At 42.9% G+C, this 26,141-nt stretch overlaps 1 protein-coding gene across 5 annotated transcripts in view; it reads left to right on the plus strand.

Annotated features, from left to right (window-relative positions):
• Positions 1-26,141, plus strand: part of mtr (5-methyltetrahydrofolate-homocysteine methyltransferase) — a 147,042-nt gene that overhangs the window by 98,921 nt on the left and 21,980 nt on the right. For 4 of the 5 annotated variants that reach the window (XR_009793502.1, XM_061809516.1, XM_061809519.1 and 1 more), the window contains 7 exons: positions 1,200-1,307; positions 1,399-1,604; positions 6,375-6,442; positions 9,826-9,946; positions 15,648-15,729; positions 15,898-15,996; positions 16,168-16,243. Coding sequence is in view for 4 of the 5 variants with exons in the window: in XM_061809516.1 (XP_061665500.1) it covers positions 1,200-1,307; positions 1,399-1,604; positions 6,375-6,442; positions 9,826-9,946; positions 15,648-15,729; positions 15,898-15,996; positions 16,168-16,243 (760 nt within the window). In the remaining variant the exon portion in view is untranslated. The remainder of the gene's footprint in view (positions 1-1,199; positions 1,308-1,398; positions 1,605-6,374; positions 6,443-9,825; positions 9,947-15,647; positions 15,730-15,897; positions 15,997-16,167; positions 16,244-26,141) is intronic. The other variant, XM_061809517.1, reaches the window with a different exon arrangement.

Raw genomic sequence — 26,141 nt, forward strand, 5'->3', positions numbered from 1 at the left:
TAGTATTCTGTTGAACAAGTTGGTCAAAAACTCCACAGCCACTTTTTCAAATTGCTTCCATACCTCCACAGGTATATCATCAGGACCAACTTCCTTTCCATTTTTCATTGCCACTTCCTGGTCCACCACACTTGCCTCTTCTTCTCTTCCTTCTCTATTTTCTTGATTCATCAACTATGTAAAGTAATCTTTCCATCTATTCAGAAAACTACTGGCACCAGTGAACATATTTCCACCACCAAGTCTCCTCCTCCCCTTTCCTACCTGAAGACACACCAAGTACTCTCCTATCCATCTCTCTGATCACCTTAGCTGTAGTAGTCCAGTCTCTCAGGACCTCCTCCTGTCCACAGAGAACCTATCTTACCTCTTTCCTAAAGGCTGCACAACATTCTTCAGTTCTCAGTTTCCACCGCAAGGATCTCTACTCTTCCTTTGACTTCTTAATCTTCCTCCTCACCACCAGAGTCATCCGACACACCAGCATCCTATGTTGTCTAGCTACACTCTCCCTATCACTACCTTACAGTCAGTAACATCCTTCAGAATACATTGTCTGCACAAAATGTAATCCACCTCAGCGTACTTCTACCTCCGCTCTTCAGAATCAGAATCAAATTTAATGGCCAAGTATGGAAGAACACACAAGGAATTTGTCTCCGACAGTCAGTGCTGCACTGGTATATTACTTTTGTTATCGGCGAGACGACAAAGGATGTTGATCTGGCTTGCTACATTCAAGGCTAGTGTTTCTTTGTCCTTCTGTGCCAAGTTAGTAAATTGGAATTACGTGACATAAGACAACACAATTGTTGTATAGTTCATCCAGGAGATGAGGGGAAACATGCTATCACTGACTTTCATTTGGGTGAAATACATCTAATATTAAGGTTTTAAAGGAGATGTTTTTTTCTTCACACAATTTAAACAATTCTCGATTTTTTTAATTACATGCAGAGAAACTAAAGTAAACTTGAGAAGCAAAACTAGAAAATATCTAATTGAGTAGATTGAAAATATAAATATAAAACAGAGTACTGTAGCTGTACATGTAGAAAAATGAAAAAAAAAAACTAGAAAATAGAAACTAAAGTAAATGTCATACATGTCCCCTTTATGGCTTGTTCATTGTTCGGGTAACAGCATGATTATTCTTCACCTTTCATTAATGCTGTTTTAATATTCCACTGTATTTTAAGGTCATTAAATCAGCTCGCGTTATGAAGAAGGCAGTGGGCCATCTCATTCCTTTCATGGAGAAAGAGAGGAAAGACAAGATGACTTTGTCCGGCTCAGCTGAAGACATAGTTTGTATAAATTATTTAGTTCACTGAATTCATAGTTGTCCATCTGGTATTTCCATTGCTCTGTGTGTATTAAAAATTGTGCTTTTAACAGCTCTTGAGGGCCTCAAAAATGTTTACAGGTCATCAAAGGTCAGATTGTGTTTTCTTTCTTTTTGCTGGACCATTTGTGATACTGCTGTACCCCATTTGTTTGCAGAATCCTTATCAAGGCACCATCATTCTCGCTACAGTGAAAGGTGATGTCCACGATATTGGCAAGAACATTGTAGGTGTTGTGCTGGGTTGCAACAACTTCAGGTAATTTTTTATAGATGAGATGAAATTCCTGGAAAATGTGCCGTATTTTACATAAGGTTTTTATATGGCAGAGAAATAAATATGCAGAAGATAAATAGAAAATAAAAACAAGCAGCTAACATTATAAGTCATGATAAAATAAAGCAAACCAAAGCAAATTTACAGTGAAGAAAATAAGTATTGGAACAGCCTGCTATATTGCAAGTTCTCGAACTTAGAAAACATTGAGGGGTCTGAAGTTTTCATCGTGGGTGCATGTCCACTATGAGAGCGATAATCTAAAAAGAAAATCCAGAAATCACAATGTATGATTTTGTAACGATTTATTTGTGTGAAACAGCTGCAAAAGTGTATTTGAACACTTGTCTATGAACTACAATTCTGACCCTCAAAGACCTGTTGGTCCGCCTTTAAAAGTCCACCTCCACTCCATGTATTATCCTGAATCAGATCCACCTGTGTGAGGTCGTTAGCTGCAAAAGGACACCTGTCCACCGTATACTATCAGTAAGACTCAAACTTGTAACAAGACCAAAGAGCTGTCCAAAGACACCAGAGACAAAATTGTCCAACTCCACACGGCTGGAAAGGGCTACGGAGAACTTGCCAAACAGCTTGGTGGAAAAGGGTCCACTGTTATTAGAAAATGGAAGAAGCTAAACATGATGGTCAATCTCAATGGGAGTGGAGCCCCATGCAAGATATCACCTCGTGGGGTCTTAGTGATCCTTAGAAAGGTGAAGAATCAGCCCAGGACTACATGACAGGACTTGGTCAATGACCTGAAAAGAGCTGGGACAACCGTTTCCAAGGTGACTGTTGGTAATACACTCAGACGTCATGGTTTTAAATCATGCATGGCACGGAAGGTTCCCCTGCTTAAACCAGCACGTCAAAGCCCGTCTAAAGTTTGTTAATTACTATTTGGATGATACAGAGGAGTCATGGGAGAAAGTTTTGTGGTCAGATGAGCCCAAAATGGAATTTTTTGGTCATAATTCCACTCACCATGTTTGGAGGAAGACAAATGATGAATTCCATCCCAAGATCACCATCCCTACTGTGAAGCATGGGGGTGGTAGCATCAAGCTTTGGGGGTGTTTTTCTGCACATGGGACAGGACGACTGCACTGTATTAAGGAGAGGATGACCGTGGTTATGTATTGTGAGATTTTGGAGAACAACCTCTTTCCCTCAGTCAGAGCATTTAAGATGAGTCGTGGCAGGGTCTTTCAACATGACAATGACCCGAAGCACGCAGGCAGGAAGACCAAGGAGTGGCTCCGTAAGACGCATGTCAAGGTTCTGGCGTGGCCTAGCCAGTTTCCAGACCTAAACCCAATAGAAAGTCTTAGGAGGGAGCTGAAACTCCATGTTTCCCAGCAACAGCCCAGAAACCTGTCTGATCCTGAGATCTGTGTGGAAGAGTGGTCCAAAATCCCTCCTGCAGCGTGTGCAAACCTGGTGAACAACTATAGGAAAGGTTTGACCTCTGTAATTGCAAACAAAGGCTACTGTGCCAAATATGAACACTGGTTTTCTCAGGTGTTCAAATACTTATTTGCAGCTGGAGGACACAAATCGTTAAAAAAATCATATATTGTGATTTCTGTATTTTTCATTTTAGATAATTTCTCTCATCGTGGACATGCATCTCCGATGAAAATTTCAGACCCCTACATGATTTCTAAGTGGGAGAACTTGCAATATAGCATGATGTTGAAATACTAATTTTCTTCCCTTAATTTGTATATCGCATGGTTGCTCAATGCGTCAATCGGCCTATCTGCCACCTCGTCACTTGATTCAGGTGTGGCCAATACGTCAATTGGACACACATAAAGGCGCGTTCTAGGAAGCTGACTTGTATTTCATCCACAAGGTAATTCAGTGTGCTTTACATGATTAAAAGCATTTGAAAATAAAGACATAAAACAGGATCCAAACAATAAAAATGACAAAATTCATATTTAAAAAAAATGACAAAACAGTATGCAGTGCAAGTAGTATGATTGAAAAGTGGGTATGATGAGCCACACAATGAAGTTGTGGAAAGAGTCAGGGAGGCTAGGCTCAGGACAGAAGTATCTGTGAGCAACAGTATGATTTCATACCTAGAAAGAGTACCACAGATGCATTAATTGCCCTGAGGATGCTAGTGGAAAAGTCAGAAGGAGCTACATTATGTCTTTGTGGATTGAAAGAAAGCCTATGACAGTGTACCAAGAGGGGAACTGTGGTACTGCATGCGTGAGTCTGGTGTGGCAGAGAAATATGTTAGAATAGTACGGGACATGTATGAGGACAGCAGAACAGTGTTGAGGTGTGCCGTTGGTGTGACAGAAGAATTTAAGGTGGAGGCGGTACTGCATCAGGGATCCGCGCTGAGCCCCTTCCTGTTTGCGGTAGTAATGGATAGGTTGACAAATGAGGTTAGACTGGAATCCCCTTGGACTCTGATGTTTGCAGACGATATTCTGATCTGCAGTGAAAGCAGGGAGCAGGCGGAGGAACAATTAGAGAGATGGTGGCACACACTGGAAAGGAGAGGAATAAAGATTAGCCGAAGTAATACAGAATATATGTGCATGATTGTGATGGGTGGAGGAGAGAAGAGATAGTGAGGATGGATGACTTCTAATACTTGGGGTCAACAATACAGAGCAACGGTGAGTGTGGTAAAGAATTGAAGAAACGGCTCCAAGCGGGGTGGAACAGATGGCGGAAGGTGTCTGGTGTTGTATGCGACAAAAGAGTCTCTGCTCGGATGAAGGGCAAAGTTTATAAAACAGTGGTGAGGCCGGCCATGATGTACAGATTAGAGACGGTGGCACTGAAGAAACAACAGGAAGCAGAACTGGAGGTAGCAGAAATAAAGATGTTGAGGTTCTCGCTTGAACAGGTTGGATAGTATAGGAGGGACAGCCAAAGTTGGATGCTTTGGAGACAAGGTTAGAGAGCAGATTTACATGTTTTGGACATCGTCAGAGGTGAGAGAGTGAGTGTATTGGTAGAAGGGTGCTGAGGATGGAGCTGCCAGGCAAAAGAGCGAGAGCAAGATCAAAGAAAAGATTGATGGATGTTTTGAGGAGAGAGGACATGAGGATAGTGGGTGTTAGAGAAGGAGATGCACAAGATAGGCTTAGATAGAAAAAGATGACACGTGCTGACCCCTAACGGGAAAACCTGAAAGTAAAAGAAGAAGAATCAGGACCTAAATCATTGAGTGATTTATCGATCAGTAGCAGAACTTTAAAATCTATTCTGAAGCTGACTGGACCCAAAATACAGGATAATTTTGGGGGAAAGTTCCTTTTCTACACAAACTTACTCGAAGTTGAGTTCATCATTCCAAAAAGGAGCTCGTTCATAGTTCTTAATAATTAGTAGTTACTACTTCAGTTCATAATTAGAAATATTGAGCAACTCTTAAATTCACTGGCCCAAAAACGATGTCGTTCTTCAAATTATTGGCATTTTATTTCCCCATTGTTGTCACACATTAAGTCCATACAAGTATCCAGCTTCCAGCTTTCATCCTAAAACCTCAAAAACGAGGAAAGCCCTTTGGTGTTTTTTTTTTTTTTTTTTATTCTGAAATGAAAACACAACAAATTCCTAATTTTGCATTCCTCACACCTCTGGTTGATTTATATTAAAATAATATCATTTTAATAATTTTTAAATACATTTTTCTCATTACAAAACAAAATAAATCACATGCGGTGATAATATGGCTGGTCCATCTCCATCACAGTTCGGAGGACCTGGGTTCAAATTCAGCCTTGCCAGTCCGGAGTTTGCATGTTCCCTCTGGTTGTGTGGGTAAAACATGCATGGTACATGTGGGCTTAAATATTTGCCATTAGGAACTGTATTTTAATTATTTAAATTGAATTTTAATTTCTCCTTTTGTCTAATTTCCTTTAAAAACTGAAACTGCAAAACTCAATTTGTATTTGTCTTGTTTAATTTCAAACGTATTTAAAAACTGAATATTAGACTTTACTGACAGCTCCAGGTACAAACAGCACACACCAAATTAGTGTGAATAGTTGTTTATATGTGTCATGCGATTAGCTGGCGACCAGTTCAGGGTGTATCTCACCTCTCGCCGAAAATAGCTGGGATAAACGCCAGCACCCCTGCAAACCGTGTGATAAGCGGCACAGAAAATAGATGGATGAATTTAATAATATAATAATTATAGAGGCCCCGTAGCTCAGTGGTTAAGAGCACTGGTTTGGTAAACCAGGGGTTGTGGGTTCGTATCCCACTGGGGTCTCCACTCCCTGAGAAGGGTTGCGTCAGAAAGGGCATCCGGCGTAAAAATTGTGCCAAACATATATGTGCGTTCATCTGAGATGACACGCTGTGGCGACCCTGAAAGGGACAAGCCGAAAGAAACTCACTAGTAATAATAATAGTTATAGCTACCGATTGCATTGCTGTTCTGACTTAAACCAGTTTTACCTTGCAAAAGGCATTGCTCTTCAGCTTCTGTGAAAGTGTGAAATGTCCGAAATTCCTCCTCACTGGCCCTTACCAGTCAGCAGTCAAAGTCCATATGGAAAAATAATAACCGCAAAGTCCTGTGAAATAGCAAATAATTCACAATATAAATCACATTACAAAAAAGTAAGCGGCAAAAAGGGAATCAGGAGTTTCATATGGACTGTTAACCACTTTCTGTTTCCTCAAATCCTTTAATTTGGGTTCAAATCAATCATCAGTATTTTCTTTGTAGCATACATGCTATTTGTGTTCCAGGGTGGTTGACTTAGGTGTGATGGTGCCTTGTGATCAGATTCTCAGAGAGGCTATCCAACAAAAAGCAGGTACAAACAGCAAATATACAGTCTTTCACTTCATGTTCATAACTGATTACCATCTTTTTTGTCAGCTCTCTGTTGCATACAAGAAACTAATTTCTAAAGATTCTGTTAACCCACCGAAATCGAATCTTGTCCTCCAAGACAGAGATCTTCCATAATCAAATCTAATCTAAGAAAGACAAAGAAGAGGAAACCCTACCACATAGGATAAGCCGATGTTTTCTGGGTTTTGTCGAAGGGACCGAGTTGGGAATATTATGGAATGGTGGTGTTGGCAATCAAAATACTTCTTGCCATCTGGTGAACCCAAAAATACAAAATACATTTGTCTGTATATGTGTCCCGGCTTTTAGCCCTGTACCTGATTTTGGCCCTTCCTGTCAAAGGATAACAAATGTCAGACAGTCGTATCTCTTACAAGATTATCCTATAAAATGATCCTTCGGTCTGAGGTGTGTTAAGAGTGAATTTGTCTGATAATAGGATCCAAAACAGGTTGGGGCTGACCATCTTAAAGTATCCCAAAATATAAATCCTTGTTTTGTTTCGAAACATGCCTGGGTGGGTTTTCTCCGAAGGCACAGTTGCCCATGGTAATAGGTGCTGAGCAGGTGTGAGTGTACTTATTGCCCCCGGCTTGGGGCCTGTTCATTGCGGTTCACCCCAGTGGATGTGAGGGTAACCTCCCTCCGCCTCAATGCTCACGTGGGCAATGACAGTGAGACCTGGAAGGGTGTGATTGGGAAGGACAGCCCCCCCAATAAGAACCCGAGTGGTGTTCTGTTAGTGGACTTCTGTGCTCATCACGGGTTGTCCATAAGGAACACCATGTTCAGGCATAAGGGTGTCAACATGTGCACTCGGCACCAGGACACCCTAGGTCGCAGATCGATGATTGAATTTGTGGTCGAGTCGTCGGACCTTCGAGTGCATGTCTTAGACACCCAGGTTAAGAGAGGGGCGGAGCTGTCAACTGATCACCACCTGGTGGTGAATTGGCTCGGATGTTGGGGAAGATCCGGTCCGATGTGGCAGGCCCAACCATATTGTGATGGTCTGGTGGACTGACAGATTCTCCTGTCAGAAGGAATTTCAACTCCCACCTCCAAAAGAACTTTGCTGATATTCAGAGGGAGGCGGGAGACACTGGGTCCAAGTGCACGATGTTTCGCACCTCCATTGCTGAGGCGGCCGACCGGAGCTGTGGCCACAAGGTGGTCGGTGCCTGTCGTGGCGGAAACCCCAAACACGTTGGTGGTCACCAACAGTGAGGGATGCTGTCAAGCTGAAGAAGGAGTCCTATCGGGCATTTTGCCCTGTGGGACTCCCAAGGCAGCTGATGGGTACCTGACTGGCCAAGTGGAATGAATATTTGGTGGTTGGTAAGGAAAAACCTTGGTGTGGCAGAAGTTCAGAGAGGCCATGGAGAATGACTTCAAGACCGCTTCAAGGAAATTCTGGTCCACCGTCCGATTTCTCAGGAGGGCAAAGCAGTGCACTGTCTTCACTTTGTATAGTGGCAATGGGGCACTGCTGACCTCAACCCGGGATGTTGTGAGTCAGTGGGGAGAATACTTTGAAGACCTCCTCAATTCCACCAACACGCATTCCCATAAGGAAGCTGAATCAGGGTTCTCTGAGACGGCTCTTCTATGTCTGGGGTTGAGGTCACCGAGGGGGTTAAAAAGCTCCTTGGTGGAAGGGCCCCAGGGGTGGATGAGATTCGCCCGGAGTTTCTAAAGGCTCTGGATGTTGTGGGCTGTCCTGGTTGACATGCCTCTGCAACATCCCATGGGCATCAAAGACAGTGCCTCTGGATTGGCAGACTGGGGTAGTGGTCCCCCTTTTTAAGAAGGGGGACCGTAGGGTGTGTTCCAACTGGAGGGGGATCACACTCCTCAGCTTCCCTAGTCTTGGGGTGCTGGAGAGGAGGGTCCATCGGGAAGTCAATTTTCAGATTCAGGAGGAGCAATGTGGTTTTCGTCCTCACCATGTAACAGTGAACCAGCTCTACACCCTCGGCAGAATCCTCGAGGGTGCATGGGAGTTCGCCCAACCAGTCTACATGTGCTTTGTGGACTTGGAAAAGGCGTTCGACTGTGTTCCGCAGGGAGCGCTGGGGGGGGGGGGTTCTTTGGGAGTATGGGTCACTGAACCCCCTGATACAGGCTGTACAGTCCCTGCACAACTGGTGTTTGGTCCGCATCGCCGGCAATAAGTCGGACTCCGGTGAGAGTTGGACTTCGCCAAGGCTGCCCTTGGTCACAGATTCTGTTAATTACTTTATGGACAAAATCTCTAGGCACAGCCGAAGCGTAGTGGGGGTCCTGTTTGGTGGCCTCAGTATTGCATCTATCATTTTTGAGATGATGTGCTCAAGCCATGATCTCCAACTCTCACTGAAGCGATTCGCAGCAGAGTGTGAAGTGGCTCGGATGAGAATCAGCAGCTCCAAATATGAGACCACGGTCCTCAGTCAGAGAAGCGTGGGGTTGAGATCCTTCCCCAGTGGAGGAGTTGGCTCTTGTTCAGAAGTGAGGGAAGAATGACACGGGAGATCAACAGGTGAATCGGTGGAGCGTTTGCAGTGACGCGGACTTTGTATCGGTCCTTTGTGGTAAAGATCGAGCTAAGTGGAAAGATGAAGCTCTCCATTTACCGGACAATCTACATTCCTACCCTATATTCACGAGCTGTGGGTCATGACCAAAAGAACCAAGATCTCGGATACAAGCGACCAAAGTCATTTTCCTCTGCAGGGTGTCCTGGCTCTGCCATAGAGATAGGGTGAGAAGCTTTGTCATCCAGCAGGTGCTCATAGTCAATGTACTGCTCTTCTGCATTGAGAGGAGCCAAATGAAGTGGCTGATTCAGATGCCTCTCGAACGCCTACCTGGTGAGGTGTTCCAGGCACACCTGGGAAAAGAGCCCAGCGACATGCTGGAGAGACTACATCTCTCAGCTGGCCTGGGAATGCTTCGGGATCCTCCTTGAAGAGCTTGGTGAAGTGGCTGGGGAAAGGGAAGTCTGTCCGTCCTTGCTACAGCTACTGCCCCGCAACTCCACCCGGATAAGCGTCTAAGATGGTTGAATGGGTGAGGTCTGTATGGTCTTGTAAGATTTCCATCATAATTATGTATGATGACGAATGCTGTCTTATCATTCCAAAGCAATCAAATTTTGGAACAGTAGTTTATTATCCCTTTCTTTAGTTGGATTGACATTGATATTTATGGTAAATGTGGCCAGACAACAATTTTTCATTTGAGAAGTGTGTAACGAGCATGATAGCCTCGGTATTAATTCACTCCTGAACATCATGCAGTAAGGTGGATGCACAAGTATTATTAATTGTCAAAGCTAATCCACAATTTGAATTCTTACAGATATTATTGGATTGTCCGGTCTGATCACACCCTCTCTAGATGAAATGATCTTTGTGGCCAAAGAGATGGAGAGACTGGGAATGGCAACACCATTGTTGATCGGGGGAGCGACCACTTCAAAGTAATACAAATACTCTGCAGTGCTCTTCTTTTGCTATTGGCCACCTTAGTGCTTAGTGTACGATTTGTGGTGAAGAGATAAACTTCCTGTTTTTTGTTTCTTGAGAAGGGCCTGAGGAATTGTTTGCCAAAAGCCAATATTTGTGGTTTCCTTGCGTCACGGTTATAGTGTTTCATAACAGGTTAATTTTAAAGTAAGACAAAAAAACGCATACAAACCCAATTTCCAATTAAGTTGAGGTGTAAAATTTAAATGAAAACAGAATACAATGATGTACGCGAGAAGAGCCTGAGGAATTGTTTGGGAAAGGCTCATATTTATGGTTTGCTTGCTTCATTATTGCTTCATGTTTATGGTGCTTCATTCTCAGATTAGTTTTAAAGCAAAGGCTTTGTAGTGGTTATTTGGCCAATTTGGAGTTTAATTTTTCTCCAATAACGTTCTACACTTTAATGTGGGTGTCGTGACCATCATTGTGTTCCTCCACAGTATTCTAGCTTGCCTCAAAATGATCTTTGTTTTAACAGGTGCAACAGCATTCATGACATTTCAGACTTTCTTGGTGAAATTCTCTGAATGTTCATCTACTGACTCAGCATTCACAGTTTGTGTCACAGCGAAAGTCTCGATTAACTTAGTGGCGGTACTCTCATTTATGTATCTTTTCTTCATAGACATAGCGGTTATCTGAACTTTTGGAAAGATTTGGAATTCAAAAATGGTCAGAAATAGCTATAGCCTGAAAATGAAACGGAGACCAAAATATATATTTTAAAATAGCTATTGTTATCAAAACTACATATAATATTAATCACCTTGATGATAATACGAGTCAGAAAAAGTGAGCTGGGAGTGTTTTATAAAGTGCTCGACTTGACATCCCTGTGAGGGCCATATTGTGTGAGACATCTCGTGCAGGCATCACATTGGGGCAGTCACCATTGACAATATGCTGTACCAAATGCAATTGTAGACAGACAAACAAGACCAATTTTCAGATTTTTTTTGACGCCCCTTCTGAGACTGAATCTCTTTTTTTAGGAAGAGAACATCTCAGAAGCGAGTGAAGCGACCGGGGCCAAGTCGGGGTAAACGGTGGCCCCCGCCACCGCTATCGGCGGCCCGTCCGCATCGACACATTTAGCACCCCTGACTTACATATTTTATGAAGTTATTATGACACGGATATTTTTCGTTATGTTCTGAGAGAAGGATCACGTCGTCGGACACAAAGTTCTCGAATGTTCCTATGAGGACGAGGATGGCTGTCGACGGAACTTTTTATAATACTGCTGCTTTCGGACAATTACACAAGTATACGGACACCACACTGCCTTCCCGGAACATTTGCGGGAAATAACATTCGCCTATTTGGAACATTCATTCGAGTTTGGTGACAATATGCTGTTTGGCTAGTTAACCCGTGTTACATGCTACTAAACAGACTTTGTACTTCTATTTTGTTATTGTTTTTGTGTTGTGTTGTATTGTGTGTGATTAAATTGTTTTAAACGCAATACAAGTGCTTTGTTATATTTTGCTGGTTTGACCAAGGGGATTTATTCTAAATACACACGTAACATATGCTATAAACTGTGAGACAAATTATTCCCCCCCAACTATTTTTCTTTAATTGCGCTATACACACCGACCTGTCATTTGGAACACACAAAGCTCTTGTCCTTTACACCTGTGCAATCCATTTTTCATGATGAATCGGGCCTTTTAGAAACAAGTGGATCCATCCTCTCAAGCAACACAACAAGCCGACATTTTGTCTAACACGCAGAAAAAACAGGTAATTTTTTTGCCTGTACAAGAGGTAAATACACTCTACTCCGCTGCTGTAGCTGTCTGCAAAATATGTCACTTCCGGTTTCTTCCTGAACCCAAAACCCTTGAGATGAAAAAATTGATGTACGGCATTCTGACGTACTGTGAACAAATGTATGAGTCCATTCCGGCCGATTTATTTATTTATTTATTTAATTTTTTTTGGGGGGGGGGGGGGTAAAAAGCATACTAAATTACATGTTTTAGGTGTCAGTGGCATTTTAATGTCAATGATGCAATTTCAACATCATTAGAGATGACCAAATCTAAGATGTGACCTTGAGTGTGAGATGGTCTATTAATATGTTGAAAGACGTCGAATGGTGTCTAGTATATTCTTTGAATTTTTTTTACAGATTACTTTGCCCTGACTCATTCACGTTTCACCGTTCACAGCCTGCATATCTGCGGATTTTGGTCTCCAGGTGTTTTTGAAATTTTATTTACCGTTTTTTCACAATCATAGACGTCTTAAATTCTCTTCTCAATAGGCAAAGTGCCACATTAGATATGGCGCCTTACAATGTGGTGCACCTTATGTGCACACTGAGTTCTGACATTTTTAAATGTTATTGTGTGAATTGTCCAAAAAAGTACACTCAAACACAATGGTTAAACTCGTAGCATGCATGCCAGCATGTTTATTTTCATGTAAGCTACCATATGATGACGATCACGAGGCAGTGAGGAACAATTGCATATCACATCTGTCTGCAAAAGAAGCTTACATATTCCCACACACTGCCTGTGTCGGCAGTTCATTCCTGACGCTGTTGTACACATGGTGTCACATCAAAACTTAAAATTATTACACCACAGCAAACACAATCGCATAACTAGCAAATCATAAAACAAATAAAAGAATAACTTGAGACATAATTGACATAAAACATGCACTTTAAACACTGTTTACATCCAGCATGCTTTGTGACATTTAGGAGGTCCACCTAAGGCTCAGGAGTGTGGTCCCCCTGGAATTGGAACACATGCTTCGGTCCCCCTTCTTTAAGATTGGGACCACCACCCCAGTCTTCCAATCCAGATGCACTGTTCCCAATGTCCATGCGATGGACATGCATCTGTGACTGTTATAAGGAATAGTTCCTATAAACACATCTGGGACTCTTATAAGGAATAGTTCCTACAAAACATAAATGTCTCTCGTTCTTTGTTCTTGTTACTTTGTTGTTCTTTGTTCTGAATGTTGTACCAGGGCAGCACCGACTGCCGCAGAAAAATTCCTTGTGTGTTTTTACACACTTAGTCAATAAAGTGGATTCTGATGTTGCAGAGATGTGTCAACCAGGACAGCCCCACAGCATCCAGAGCCTTTAGGAACTACGGGCAAGTATCGTCCAGCCCTGGGGCTTTGACACTGAGGAGTTTTTTAACCACCTCAGTGACCTCAACTCCAGAGATAGGAGAGCCCAGCTCTGAGACCCCAGACTCTGCTTCCTAATGGGAAGGCATGTTGGTGAAATTAAGAAGGTCTTCGAAATATTCTGTCCACCGACTCACACAAGTCAAAGTCAACAGCGCCCCATCCCCACTATACACAGTGTTGATGGTGTACTGCTTCCCTCTCCTGAGATGCCGGAACAGAATTTTCTCAAACCCAACCCTGAAGTCGTTCTCTCCAAACTTCTTCCTCACCCAGGTTTTCTTTTCAGCAACCACCAAATATTCATTCCACTTGGCTAGACAGGTATCCATCAGCTGCCCCAGGCCCACAGACCAAAAAGCCCAAAATGACTTTATTCAGCTTGGCGGCATCCTCTCACTGCTGGTGTCCACTAAAAGGTTCGGGTTCTTTGGTGCTTTGGCACAAATAGCAATCAGCACCTGTTCCCCCACCTGAAGGCAGAGGGAGGCTACACTCTTCCACCGGGGTGAACCCCATCAGAAAGACGCCGAGGCGGGGTGGGCAATATGCATGTCCACACCTGCAGTGGCTCTCAACATGGGCAACTCTACAGTGGAAAAAAGTCCAACCTCTCTTGAGACGACTAGTACCAGAGCCCAACCCGTGTCTGGGGGCGAGTCCGACTAGATCTAGTTGGAACTTCTTGACCTCACACAACACCTCAGGCTCCTTCCTTGTAAAAGAGTTCACATTCCACATTCCTAGACCTAGCTTGTGTAGCCGGGGATCGGATCACAGGATCCCCGCTTTCGGCCATCGCTGTTTTGTGGTTGTCACTGTGAAAGTAATGGATACGTGCCTCAGAAAATGGATGGATGGATACAATGTGTTAGTAATTTCACAGATAAATCACTCTGGAGTAGAAATCACACACCCAGCCAAACTATTAAAAAAAAAAAACTGTGACTTATAGTCCGAAAAATATGGTGATTTCTTGATTCAATGTATATGGTGGTAAACAGGTTTGGGTGTGGCTCGTGAAATTGAATTCACTCTTGCCAAATTTAGTCAAAACTCACAGTGACTTTGTCATTTAAATAGGGGTGGGGGGTTAAATTGTTTTCACATAGGGTCAGAAAGTTTCGAATTTCTTTTTGGGACCTTAATGAATGGAATCGTCATTTGAAAACTGCATTTCATATTTTACTATAGTTGGAAATCTGAGTGCAACTGTCACTCAATAATGTGGCGAGACAGTTGAATGTCTGCAATCATTTGTTTAAAATTGTTGTTTTCAGGACACAAAATTTCAACGGCATCACCAAGGCATTTTTTAATAAATTCCCCTTCATTGGATGGCGTTTTGGCCTTTGCAATGTTCCAAGCCAGTTGACATGATGCAAGCATTAGTCTCTAGATAGTTTTTTTTTTTTTTTTTTTAACTGGATCTGCTTTTCTGTTTTGATTTTTTTCAAAGTGATTAACTTGTGATTGCGACGTTCAGTCCTTTTTGGAAATTCCAGGTCGAATTTAGCGTTGAGTGAGCTGAAGTGTGGCTTAAGATATCAAGGTGAAATGCGATAAAGACACTCAAAGTGGCTGGGCGTTGCGCTTAATAAAAACATATTTGTATTAAACTGTGCATTTTTCCCTCACAATTTAAGAGCAAATTTGATGAATTATTTTCTCCAAAGATCGTATCACGTCAACCAACTCCTAATTTTTTTTTTCTCGTCACAATCCCAACATTCAAAGTCCCTCAACTCAGTTGTAGGCTCTGTGATTTTCGCTGATCTTTCTGCTGAAGAACCATCTTTCCACTTCATCTTTGTCTTTGACCAACAGAAGCTGAATTTCCACCGGCGCCTGTAGGTGAATGGTGCCGTAGGCAGACATACTTGCCCCGGGCCACGACCAATCCAGTATAGGATTGTTTGGATGAAAGCTCATATTTGTTTGGATATTTTTTAAGACTAATGCCCTTCCTAACATAACCCTCTGCATTTATCCGACTTGGGACCCGTACGCTGGCTTGTGCCCCTGTAGGGCTGTATTCATTACCATAATCAATTAAATTAGTGATAAAAATATAGCAGGGGAAGCCTTATCATGTCAGAAATTAATCGACGGACCACTCAGAGTGTGGGCATTTAGCCTAAGTGCCAACAGTTGAGCATCCCTGTGCTATACTTAATCCATTTTAACAGTCCCCACTTAATTGGATTTGGGGTTTGTTGTGTATCATGGTGAATAAGTTTATGTGTTGAGTCTCAGGTTATCCTTTCTTTTTTTCACCCCATGTCTTCCGTGTCACAAATTCCAAATTCGAGCCTTACACTGTCACGTCGTTTTAGAGTGTGTGGTGCAAATGTCAACGAAAACCGATGGGTCATAATAATGTCAGTACAGTGGCTGGATGGTGGGCCGTTTTCACTCTGACAGCATGACTGACTTCACTTCTATTGACTTTGTTGTGAAGTGAATGTTATGTTTCTTGTTTGATAGGACTCACACAGCAGTGAAGATTGCCCCGCGGTACACTTCTCCGGTTATCCATGTTCTGGACGCTTCCAGGGGTGTGGTGGTGGTGAGAATGTTTCCTGCTGCACCAACCTAGCTAACAGACACTTTCTCACGTACATAGAAGCATGTTTTCCACATAACACAACCACCGTTTTATTGAGAGAATTCTTTGGTAAGGACAATCAGCTCTGGAGAGGAACACATAATTGGATTTTTCTTCATTGTGTGACAGTGCTCTCAGCTTTTGGATGATAATGTTAAGGAGGACTACTTTGAAGATCTGAAAGAGGAATATGAAGAGATAAGACAAGAGCATTACGATTCCTTGAAGGTAGGACAAAGCAAAATTTTTGCTAATGTTGCATACACATTAATTATAGGTCCCATAATTTTAGTAATTTGAGATTCAACTGATTACATTTTAATACTGCACTGTAATATGTTTTAGATAACACAATTAGCTTGCCTCACACGATGCTCTCTCTCTGCATTTTGTTTGTAGGACCGTCGTTATCTGTCTCTGTCCCAGGCTAGAGAGAAAGCTCTACATATTGACTGGCTGTCAGCGACTAAGCCAGGTAAACTCTCTAAAATATTTCCAAATGTGTCTATTTATTACAATTCCACAATTTGGCAAATGTACTTGTGTGGTTATATTGTGAGAAAAACAGAATGGGGGTGCATACGAAGTCTTACTTAAAACTAATACATTGGTGCTTTGAGAAAGGTTAATTCTTTCTGCTACCATGCTCGTACCTGAAGACACTTGTACTGTATCTTAATTCAATTTCAATCTTTTGCCATTGAAACGGATAGAAATGCCATTAATCTGTTCCAGCCTACCCTACCCCCCCCAAAAAAAAAATAAATGAGGAAAATAACACTCAACAATATTGTACTTTATCAAAGCATACTGGAGGGACATAACTGAATAGAATTAAAAACAATTACACATCCCCCCCACATTATCAATGAATGACTATTATGCTGCTCTTTCTGGTCTGCCCACCTCTGCCACTTTGGGTAGTGTAAGACAGACAAATGGATAGACTGTACATGTCGGTGTTATGAATGTTGAATGAATGCTGAAGTTCTCCAACAGCTATTCATATTGCTTGTCCTGCCAAAAACTCAAGTGGTATTCATCGCACTTTAGTGAGAACAAATACTCCTCTCCGAGATCATTATTATGGCACTATTATTAGTTGCTCTTTGTAGAGGATGAAGAATATATGACCTGTTATATTTTCTGTCCACGCGGCACCATTTATGTTCATGCCAAATTAAACTGTTTGGTTGTTTTAATTACAAAGGTTTAATTCGCTGTGTTTTCAGTTGTTTAAAAGTACACTTCAACTGAAAGTGACTTAAAAGAACTTAAAACCCAATTTTTGATTAATTGTCCGGTATTTACCAAACTGATGCTGATTGTAAAGTGTGCTGTTGGGTCCAATGCCACCAAACAGCATTCATATCTTATGTCTGCGCTTGCATATCAAAGCTAAAACCTCACAAGAAGTCATCCGTATCGGAACCCATAACTGTACTGTCCTATCCATCCATTATCTGAGCTGCTTATCCTCACATGGGTTGCAGGAGTGCTGGAGCCTATCCTAGCTATCTTTGGGCAGGAGGAGGGGTACACCCTGAAATGGTTGCCAGCCAATAGTACCAGTGCATTTCAACGTATTCCAGATTTTTTTCTTTGAGGAGCAGTTGAATGAATTTAGTTTTGTAACCATTCCAAATATACAGTTTCAGATTACCGCCCTCTTCATGTACCCCCATTTATTTGCTTTCAGATTGTAGTCTTTTTTTTTTTTAAATTCTGAAAGCATTACAATCACCATTCTTGATTTCACATCCATCCATCCATCCATTTTCTTAGTCGCTTATTGTCATGAGGGTCACAGGAGTGCTGGAGCCTATCCCAGCTGTCAACAGGCAGGAGGTGGGCTACTCCCTGAACTGGTTGCCAGCCAATCGCAGGGCACATCAAGACAAACAGCCGCACTCAAAAGAACACCTAGGGGCAATTTAGTGTCCAATTAATGTTACATGTTTTTGGGATGTGGGAGGAAACCCACGCAGTCACGGGGAGAACATGCAAACTCCCCGGGTCCGTACATACATAGACACACACACGAGGACCTCTACTTACGAAGGTCTCTCGTCATGAAAAATTTAGGTTATGAAACGCCTCATTTTTCTCTAGTTTAGGATTGGCTATCGCTGTAGCATCTTCCTGGCATCCCATTAGTTATAAAAACTAAGAACTATTTTAAAAATTACTAATATTAATATTTCTCCAAATCAGCCCAGTTTTCTACCATTTACATTCAGATTTTTCGAAATAAGGAATTGTTTACATTATAATTGTTCCTGCTAAAAGCACCCTTTGTCCAATCAATGCTTATTCAAACAAAGTCCCATTCTGGAAAATTGTCATATGAGTATATTTTCTTATTTTCAGGTCTATACTGCTTATAGACATCTTATGAGATGGGGTTGGAGAATTCTTCTTATTTCCCTTTCGGCTTGTCCCGTGAGGGTTCACCACAGTGTCATCTTTTTCCATCGTAGCCTATCTCCTGCATCTTCCTCTCTAACCTCAACTGCCATCATGTCTTCCCTCACCACATCCATGAACCTTCTCTTTGGTCTCTCGCTCTTTTCCCTGGCAGCTCCATCCTCAGCACCCTTCTCCCATTATACTCACTCTCTTGCCTCTGAACATGTCCAAACCATCGAAATCTGCTCTCTTGAACCTTGTCTCCAAAACATCCAACTTTGGCTGTCCCTCTAATGAGCTCATTTCTAATCCTATCCAACCTGCTCACTCCGAGCGAGAACCTCAACATCTTCATTTTCTGCTACCTCCAGTTCTGCTTCCTGTTGTTTCTTCAGTGCCACCGTCTCTAATCCGTACATCATGGCGGGCCTCACCACTGTTTTAAAAACTTTGCCCTTCATCCTCGCAGAGACTCTTCTGTCACATAACACACCAGACACCTTCCCCAAGCTATTCCAATCTGCTGGGACCCGTTTCTTCACTTCCTTACCAAACTCACCATTGGACTGGATTGTTGACCCTAAATATTTGAAGTTGTCCACCCGTGCTATCTCTTCTCCCTGAAGCTTCACTCTTCCCCCTCCACCCCTCTCATTCACGCACATATATTCTGTTTTACTTTGGCTAATCTTCCTTCCTCTCCTTTCCAGTGCATGTCTCCATCTTTCTCATTGTTCCTCCGCCTGCTCCCTGCTTTCACTGCTTTCACTCCATATCACAATATCATCTGCGAAGATCATGTTCCAAGGGGATTCCAATCTAACCTCATTTGTCAGCCTATCCATTACTACTGCAAACAGGAAGGGCTCAGAGCTGATCCCTGATGCATTCCCACCTCCACCTTAAATTCTTCTGACACACCCAATGGCACACCTCACCATTGTTCTGCTGCCATCATATATGGAGGTGGAAAAAAATGCATGCCACTTCCATCCTGCTGTGTGTCTAAGATTTGTGGCGGATAGCCCAGAGTACACAGGATTTAAATAGTCCGTCCATCCATCCATTATCCAAGGCGCTTATCCTCACAAGCGTCACAGGAAAGATGGAGCCTATCCCAGCTAGCTTCGGGCGAAAGGCAGACTACACCCTGAACTGGTCGCCAGTCGCAGGGCAGATATCGACATAATCACTGACCGGGAATCGATCCCACACCGCTCGCACTAAAGGCAGGCGTGTGTACCACGACGCACTACTACCACTGTCAGTGACTCGATTTGAATGGTGTACATCCTGAATTTTTCGTTTCTTTAAATGTTGATGTATATGTTTGTTTATTAAGTAAACATACACCACAGAACTAGAATCATCGCAGTTTTATTGAACTGTATGCTTACATTGTATATAAATGTGTTTCTCTCATAACATTTTCACTGAATGCTTTTTTGGTCTGTTAATATGAGCATCTTGAGGCTACCTGAGGTTGAAATACATGATGCAGCATTCTCTCTGTTGTCAGAAAGATACAGTGCCTTGTGAAAGTATTCAGCCCCCTTGATTTTTTTCAACCTTTTGCCACATTTCTGGCTTCAAACAAAGATATACATTTTTCATTTTTCTATCAAGAATCAAAAACAAGTGGGACATAATCGTGAAGTAGAACGAAATTTGTTGGATATTTGAAACTTTTTTAACAAATAAAAACCTGAAAAGTGGGGTGTGGAATATTATTCGGCCCCCTTGCATTAATACTTTGTAGCGCCACCTTTTGCTGCAATTACAGCTGCAAGTCGCTTGGAGTTGGTCTCTATCAGTTTTGCACATCAAGAGATTGAAATTCTTGCCCATTCTTCCTTGCTAAGCAGCTCGAGCTCAGTGAGGTTGGATGGAGAGCCTTTGTGAACAGCAATCTTCAGCTCTGTCCACAGATTCTCGATTGGATTCAGGTCTGGACTTTAACTTGGCTATTCTAACACTTGGAAACGTTGATTTGTGAACCATTCCATTGTAGATTTGGCTTTATATTTTGGATCATTGTCCTGTTGGAAGATAAATCTCCGTCCCAGTCTCAGGTCTTTTGCAGACCAACAGGTTTTCTGCCAGAATTTACCAGTATTTGGCCCAATTCATCTTCCCATCAATTTTAACCCTGGTTTTGTCCCTGGTGAAGAAAAGCAGGCCCAAACGATTAGGCTGTCACCACCATGTTTGACAGTTGAGATGGTGTGTTCAGGGTGATGAGCTGTGTTGCTTTTATGCCAAACATATAATTTTGCATTGTGGCCAAAAGGTTCGATTTTAGTTTCATTTGACCAGAGCACCTTCTTCCACACGTTTGGTGTGTCTCCCAGGTGGTTTGTAGCAAACTTTAAACGAGGCATTTTATGGATATCTTTGGGAAATGACTTTCTTCTTGCCACTCTTCCATAAAGGCTAGATTTGTGCAGTGTATGACTGATTGTTGTCCAATGGATAGACTCTCCCACCTCAGCTGTAGATCTTCTCCCACCTCAGCTGTAGATCTCTGCAGTTTATCCAGAGTTATCATGAGCCTCTTGGCTCCATCTCTGATCAGTCTTCTCCTTTTTTGAGTGAAAGTTTAGAGGGACAGCCGGGTCTTGGTAGATTTGCAGTCGTCTCATACTCTTTCCATTTCAATGTGATTGTTTCTACAGCGCTTCTTGAGATGTTTAAAGCTTGGGAAATCTTTTTGTAACCAAATCCGGCTTTAAACTTCTCCAGAGCAATATCTTGGACCTGCCTGGTGTTCATGTTGCTCTCTGCTCTTTAAACACAACCCTGAGACGATCACAGAGCAGGTGCATTTAGACAGAGACTTCGTTACACACAGGTGGATTCTTTTTACCAGCATCAGTCAAGATTGGATCATTCAGAGAGCCTCACTGAACTTTTAGAGTGAGTTTGCTGCATTAAAAGTAAAGGGGCCGGAAAATATTGTACCCCCCACCTTTCAGTTTTATCTTCCAACAGGACAATGATCCAAAACATAAAGCCAAATCTACAATGGATTGGTCCACAAATAAATGTATCCAGGTGTTGGAATGGCCAGGTCAAAGTCCAGACCTGAATCCAATCAAGAATCTGTAGACAGAGCTGAAGATTGCTGACCACAAATGCTCTCAATCCAAACTCACTGAGCTCGAGCTGTTTTGCAAGGAAGAATGTGCAAGAATTTCAGTCTCTTGAGGTGCAAAACCGACTTGCAGCTGGAATTGCAACAAACGATGGCGCTACAAAATATTAAGGCAAGGGGACGAATAATATTGCAAGCCCCACTTTTCAGAGTTTTATTTGTAAAAAAGTTTAAAATATCCAATAAATTTCGTTCCACTTCACGATTTTATATCTTTGTTTGACGCCTGAAATGTGGCGAAAGGTTAAAAAGTTCAAGGGCACCGAATACTTTCACAAGGCACTGTATGTGTTCCTTTCTCATGAACAGGCACTTCATCTGTCTGGCAACTTTTGGAATGTACCAAAGATGGTTTGACTTCAACCTCTTGTGCAGAAGATGCTTCTTGCAATGTTTGTAATTAATATAGAAAAATAAGGTTCAAAGTTTATAAAATAAGAAAAAAAATATACGAGTAAAGCACAGGTTTATTTCATTGTATTTCATGAAGCACAAATTAATTTTGATAAGTTGAAAACAGTTCTCCTATTCTGAGTGACCAGTATGTAATACTGGTTTTTTTTTAATGCTACGTAGTATTTTATGGAAAAATGCAGCCCTATGGGGGCACAAACCAGTGCAATCTGTAGGCCGGTCCCAAGCCCGGATAAATGCAGAGGGTTGCGTCAGGAAGGGCATCCGGCGTAAAAACTGTGCCAAACAAATATGAGCGTTCATCTAAAGAATCCCATACCGGATCGGTCGTGGCCCGGGTTAACAACGCCCGCCCCCGGCACTGCTAACCTGCAGGGCGTCGGTGGAAATTCAGCTACTGTGGGTCGAAGACAAAGAAGAGGAGGAAACCGGATCCAGCGTCAGAAGAAAAAGAGGAATGCACAGAGCCTACAACTGAGTGTAGGGACTTTGAATGTTGGGACTATGACAGGAAAAGCACAGGAGTTGGTTGACATGATGATTAGGAGAAAGGTTGATATTCTGTGCATCCAAGAGAGCAGGTGGAAAGGTAGTAAGGCTAGAAGTTTGGGAGCAGGGTTTAAATTATTCTACCACGGAGTAGATGAGAAGAGAAATGGAGTAGGGGTTATTTTAAAGGAAGAGCTGGCTAAGAATGTCTTGGAGGTGAAAAGAGTATCAGATCGAGTGATGAGACTAAAATTTGAAATTGAGGGTGTTATGTATAATGTGGTTAGCGGCTATGCACCACAGGTAGGATGTGACCTAGAGTTGAAAGAGAAATTCTGGAAGGAACTAGATGAAGTAGTTCTGAGCATCCCAGACAGCGAGAGAGTTGTGATTGGTGCAGATTGTAATGGACATATTGGTAAAGGAAACAGGGGCGATGAAGAAGTGATGGGTAAGTACGGCATCCAGGAAAGGAACTTTGAAGGGCAGATGGTGGTGGACTTTGCAAAAAGGATGGAGATGGCTGTAGTGAACACTTATTTCCAGAAGAGGGAGGAACATATAGTGACCTACAAGAGTGCGGTAGAACCACGCAGGTAGATTATATTTTGTGCAGACGATGTAATCTGAAGGAGGTTACTGACTGTAAAGTAGTGGTAGGGGAGAGTGTAGCTCGACAGCATAGGATGGTAGTATGTAGGATGATTCTGGTGATGGGTAGGAAGATAAAGAAGACAAAGGTAGAGCAGAGAACCATGTGGTGGAAGCTGAGAAAGGAAGAATGTTGTGCGGCCTTCCGGAAAGAGGTGAGACAGGCTCTCGATGGACAACCGAAGCTCCCGGAAGACTGGACGACGACAGCCAAGGTGATCAGAGAGACAGGCAAGAGAGTACTTGGTGTGTCATCTGGTAGGAAAGGGGAGAAGGAGACTTGGTGGTGGAACCCCAAAATACAGGGAGTCATACAAGGAAAGAGATTAGCGAAGAAGAAGTGGGATACTGAGAGGACTGAGGAGAGGCGAAAGGAGTACATCGAGATGCGACATAGGGCAAAGGTAGAGGTGGCAAAGGCTAAACAAGAGGCATATGAAGACATGTACACCAGGTTGGACATGAAAGAAGGAGAAAAGGATCTCTACAGGTTGCCCAGACAGAGGGATAGAGATGGGAAGGATGTGCAGCAGGTTAGGGTGATTAAGGATAGAGATGGAAATGTGTTGACTGGTGCCGGTAGTGTGCTAAATAGATGGAAAGAATACTTTGAGAAGTTGATGAATGAAGAAAATGAGAGAGAAGGAAGAGTTGAAGAGGCAAAGTGAAGGACCAGGAAGTGGAAATGATTACTAAGGGGGAAGTCAGAGAGCACTACAAAGGATGGTCCTGATGACATACCGGTAGAGGTATGGAAGCAATTTGGAGAGATGGCTGTGGAGTTTTTGACCAACTTATTCAACAGAATACTAGCGGGCGAAAAGATGCCTGAAGAATGGAGGAAAAGTGTTCTAGTTCCCATTTTTAAGAACAAAGGGGATGTTCAGAGCTGTGGGAACTATAGAGGAATAAAGTTGATGAGCCACACAATGAAGTTATGGGAAAGAGTAGTGGAGGCTAGACTCAGGACAGAAGTAAGTATCTGCGAGCAACAGTATGGTTTCATGCCTAGAAAGAGTACCACAGATGCATTATTTGCCTTGAGGATGCTCGTGGAAAAGTACAGAGAAGGTCAGAAGGAGCTACATTGCGTCTTTGTGGATCTAGAGAAAGCCTATGACAGAGTACCAAGAGAGGAACTGTGGTACTGCATGCGTAAGTCTGGTGTGGCAGAGAAGTATGTTAAAATAGTACAGGACATGTATGATGGCAGCAGAACAATGGTGAGGTGTGCCTTAGGTGTGACAGAGGAATTTAAGGTGGAGGTGGGACTGCATCAGGGATCAGCTCTGAGCCCCTTCCTGTTTGCAGTGGTAATGGATAGGCTGACAGATGAGGTTAGACTGGAATCCCCTTGGACCATGATGTTCGCAGATGATATTGTCATATGCAGTGAAAGCAGGGAGCATGCAGAGGAACAATTGGAAAGATGGAGACATGCACTGGAAAGAAGAGGAATGAAGATTAGCCAAAGTAAAACAGAATATATGTCCGTGAATGAGAAAAGTGGAGGAGGAAGAGTGAGGCTACAGGGACAAGAGATAGCGAGGGTGGACGACTTCAAATATTTGGGGTCAACAATACAGAGCAATGGAGAGTGTGGTAAGGAAGTGAAGAAACGGGTCCTAGTGGGGAGGAATAGTTGGCAGAAGGTGTCTGGTGTTTCTATGTGACAAGAGTCTCCACTCGTACGAAGGGCAAAGGTTATAACACAGTGATGAGGCCGGCCATGATGTACGGATTAGAGACAGTGGCACTGAAGAAACAACAGGAATCTGAACTGGAGGTGGCAGAAATGAAGATGTTGAGGTTCTCGCTCGGAGTGAGCAGGTTGGATAGGATTAGAAATGAGCTCATTAGAGGGACAGCCAAAGCTGGATGTTTTGGAGACAAGATTCGAGAGAGCAGACTTCGATGGTTTGGACATGTTCAGAGGCGAGAGAGTGAGTATATTGGTAGAAGGATGCTGAGGATGGAGCTCCCAGGCAAAAGAGCGAGAGGAAGACCAAAGAGAAGGTTTATGGATGTGGTGAGGGAAGACATGAGGGCAGTTGGGGTTAGAGAGGAAGATGCAGGAGATAGGCTAAGATGGCAAAAGATGACACGCTGTGGCGACCCCTAACGGGACAAGCCGAAAGGAAAAGAAGAAGTATTTTATGGAAAAAAAGGCCTGCACAAATAAAGAAAAAAGTAAAAAGCTTGTATCCATCAAGCCATTTTCTTAGCCGCTTATCCTCCCTATCGCGGGACTGTTGACAGATGAGGTTAGACTGTAATCCCCTTGGACCATGATGTTCGCAGATGATATTGTGATATGCGGTGAAAGCAGGGAGCAGGTGGAGGAACAATTAGAAAGATGGAGGCATGCACTGGAAAGAAGAGGAATGAAGATTAGCTGAAGTAAGACAGAATATGTGTGCGAATGAGATAGTTGGACAGGGAAGAGACAGGCTACATGGAGAAGAGATAGCGAGGGTGGATGACTCCAAATACATGGGGTCAACAATACGGAGCAACGGTGAGTGTGGTAAGGAAGTGAAGAAACCGGCCAAGCAGGTTCAAGCAGCTGGCGGAAGGTGTCAGGTGTCTTATGTGACAGAAGAGTCTCTGCTAGGATGAAGGGCAACAATACGGAGCAACGGTGAGTGTGGTAAGGAAGTGAAGAAACCGGCCAAGCAGGTTCAAGCAGCTGGCGGAAGGTGTCAGGTGTCTTATGTGACAGAAGAGTCTCTGCTAGGATGAAGGGCAAACTTTATAAAACAGTGGTGAGGCCGGCCATGATGGACGGATTAGAGACGGTGGCAGTGAAGAAACAACAAGAAGCAGACCTGGAGGTGGCAGAAATGAAGATGTTGAGGTTCTTGTTTGGAGTGAGCAGGTTGGATAGGATTAGAAATAAGCTAGTTAGAGGGACAGCCAAAGTTGGATGTTTAGGAGACGAGGTTCGAGAGAGCAGACTTTGATGGTTTGGACATTTCCAGAGGTGAGAGAGTGAGTATATTGGTAGAAGACTGCTGAGGATGGAGCTGCCAGGCAAAAGAGCGAGAGGAAGACCAAAGAGAAAGTTGATGGATGTTGTGAGTGAAGACATGAGGGCAGTTGGTGTTTGAGAGGAAGATGCAGGAGATAGGCTATGATTGGAAAAAAATGACCTGCTGTGGCGACCCCTAGTCGAAAGGAAAAGAAGAAGATTAATTGTGGTCATTTGTCGGGATGATAAATTCACGACTGCACTGACTGGAGTTTTTTTTTTTAA

Source organism: Syngnathoides biaculeatus, chromosome 22, assembly GCF_019802595.1.
Source record: "Syngnathoides biaculeatus isolate LvHL_M chromosome 22, ASM1980259v1, whole genome shotgun sequence".
In the NCBI taxonomy this organism is placed as follows: Eukaryota; Metazoa; Chordata; class Actinopteri; order Syngnathiformes; family Syngnathidae; genus Syngnathoides; species Syngnathoides biaculeatus.